Source organism: Nematolebias whitei, chromosome 12 (assembly GCF_014905685.2).
Source record: "Nematolebias whitei isolate Nwh7 chromosome 12, NemWhi1, whole genome shotgun sequence".
NCBI lineage: Eukaryota > Metazoa > Chordata > Actinopteri > Cyprinodontiformes > Rivulidae > Nematolebias > Nematolebias whitei.
In genome coordinates, this window is record NC_056509.1 from 27,423,401 (window position 1) to 27,425,805 (window position 2,405).

General features: G+C 42.4%; 1 protein-coding gene across 1 annotated transcript; it reads left to right on the forward strand.

The window, feature by feature from the left end:
- The first annotated feature begins 255 nt into the window (after nt 1-255).
- slc25a47a (solute carrier family 25 member 47a) lies at nt 256-1,963 on the forward strand. The gene is made up of 3 exons (XM_037685111.1): nt 256-447; nt 1,064-1,328; nt 1,456-1,963. The coding sequence occupies exons 1-3, from the start codon at nt 256-258 to the stop codon at nt 1,764-1,766; spliced, it is 768 nt and encodes a 255-aa protein (XP_037541039.1). The 3' UTR covers nt 1,767-1,963.
- The last annotated feature ends 442 nt before the right edge of the window (nt 1,964-2,405 follow it).

A 2,405-nucleotide genomic window follows, 5' to 3' on the forward strand; every position in this document is an offset into this window, starting at 1 on the left:
TTTGAATTAACTGTGTAAAAGACTTAATGCACATTCTCATCTAATGTCATGAGATGTCATGGTCTGTATGTGTTGTGAATGACTCTCAACTACAACCACACCAAATTTGAGCTCAATCAATGGTTATTGAAACATTTTGCTAACATGACAACACACCCAAACATGGGGGGGGGGACATCACCCAATCACCTTTGATGGTGATAACAAAGTGAAGTGACATGTTGTTTGAACTGCATTGTTTTCTTGTCTCTCCTCATGTTGCATCAGGTGCATGGCTTCTTCAAAGGTATGTTGTTACCCATGACGACAGTCTCTCTGACGTCCTCAGTGGTGTTTGGTACGTACAGAAACTGCCTGCAGTGCATGAAGCAGGCACGGGGAGCTGACTGGCTTCCAAACACCAAACTGGAAGTCTTCCTGGCTGGACTTGCAGGAGGTCTAGCTCAGGTAAAAGAATTTAATGTACAACCCAATCTGTGATTTGTTGCGTCACGCATCTTAGAAATGTTCTTAATAGGGACGCACGATATTGGATTTTTGTCCGATATGCCGATATGTTCAAACTTATTTGGCCGATAACCGATACCAATACCGATATTTTTCCCTAGACCTACTTACAGAGAGCACATAACTTTCTCTGCTGTGGAATTAAAATACTACATTATTCTGCATGGTTTTTGTCAGTTTGGCCTGCTACCAAATGCAGATGTCAAAAAGGGGACTTAAAATGATGTAACACTATATAAATATTTAATATATATTTTAAAAAATCAACGCCTTTTATATCAGTGAGTTATTTTGATTGAATGGCCGATGTCCAATATTTAACTTTATGACTTTTTAACTTTTTTTAATATCGGCTGATACCGATACCATGCTGATAATATCGTGCATCCCTAGTTCTTAATATTAACAGGAGGTTAAACTGTTCACACCGTTTTTATTCCTATGTTTGACACATGACCAAAAACACAAAAAGAGACAAACTTAGCTCTTACGATCAAATTGAGCCAAAAAAATTCAGATATCTGCTTCTGAGCCGTTGTTTACCTTCCTCCGACAGACATCGGTGATGTCTCCAGGGGACGTGGTGAAAGTACGCCTCCAGTGTCAGACGGAGTCGAAGCGAAGGGGAACCAAGGCTCTGCTACCCAAGTACCGTGGCCCGGTTCACTGTCTGCTGAGCATCGTCAGAGACGAGGGCTTCAGGGGACTCTACAGAGGGGCCCTCCCGCTCATGCTTAGAGACGGACCATCATACGCCACATACTTTTTGACTTATACCACCATTTATGAGTGGCTGTCGGACGGCAGTGTGAAAAAGCTAGGTGAGTGTAAAACGCTGGCTCTTGCATCAAATAGGTTTGTGTCCAATTTCACTCACAGTCCTGAAAATCCTGAAAAAAGGCAACTCGACGCTACGTTAGTGACGTGAGAACGCTTTATTTTCTTTAGATTGGAGCGGTGTGATGCTGGCCGGCGGAATCGCAGGAATGGCTGGTTGGACCGTAGGAACGCCCATGGATGTGATCAAAGCCCGTCTACAGATGGACGGCGTGCGGGAAACGAAGCGCTACAAGGGGTTGTTCCACTGCGTCGTTGAGACTGTGAGAGTGGAGGGACCTGCGGTTTTCTTCAAGAGCTTAGGCATCAACTGTCTGCGTGCTTTCCCCGTAAACATGGTGGTGTTTTTAACATACGAGGTTCTCACAGGGTTTCTTCAAACTGGACCTGAACGTGTCGACCCACCTCCTATACTAGAATAGTAAAGACACTTCTGGTCATATCTAGTTTTCAATACGGAATGGTTTCCACAACCATCACTAAAGCTGTTACACATACAAATACAAATTGAAGACCTAGTATGCCTTGAAGGAATGCACATCATCCTCCACCTTTTATGACAGAGTTTTAATTCAAGATCAATCAATCAACCTTTATTTATACAGGTAAATCCCATTGAGCCTCGAGGACTCATTTACAAGAGAGACCTGATTTCAACAAAGAAAGATGACAACAATGGACAACAACAACAACAATAAGCAGTTATAAAAACTCATACTACAGTTTTTTTTTTTTTTTTTTAACAAATAGGATGGCTAAAAGGAAAAAGGTAACAAAAACAAAAAAACAGCTAGATTCCAAGACAAATGTATAAAACTAAAAACAGGAACATGTCTGCATTGGTCCCTGCCAGGAGTCCAACAGATTCTTAAAGCCACTTAGAGAGGTCAAGGTCGAGAGCTTCAAATCTTTTTGTAAGATATTCCAGGAAACAGGAGCGGAGTAGGAGAAGGTCCTTTTGCCTAGTTCAGTCCTCACTGAGGGAACACTGCAGGTAATAATGTCCTGAGAGCGCACTCCGTAACTGCACTCACGCAGAGACATGTAGGAGGAGATGTATG

What these genes read in the sequence shown, in the direction of transcription:
- slc25a47a (XM_037685111.1), top strand. Translation starts at nt 256, where the DNA reads ATGTTGCATCAGGTGCATGGCTTCTTCAAAGGTATGTTGTTACCCATG. An exon ending in TTGCAGGAGGTCTAGCTCAG is followed by an intron (nt 448 to 1,063) that starts GTAAAAGAATTT and finishes TTCCTCCGACAG; the next exon opens with ACATCGGTGATGTCTCCAGG. An exon ending in CGGCAGTGTGAAAAAGCTAG is followed by an intron (nt 1,329 to 1,455) that starts GTGAGTGTAAAA and finishes TATTTTCTTTAG; the next exon opens with ATTGGAGCGGTGTGATGCTG.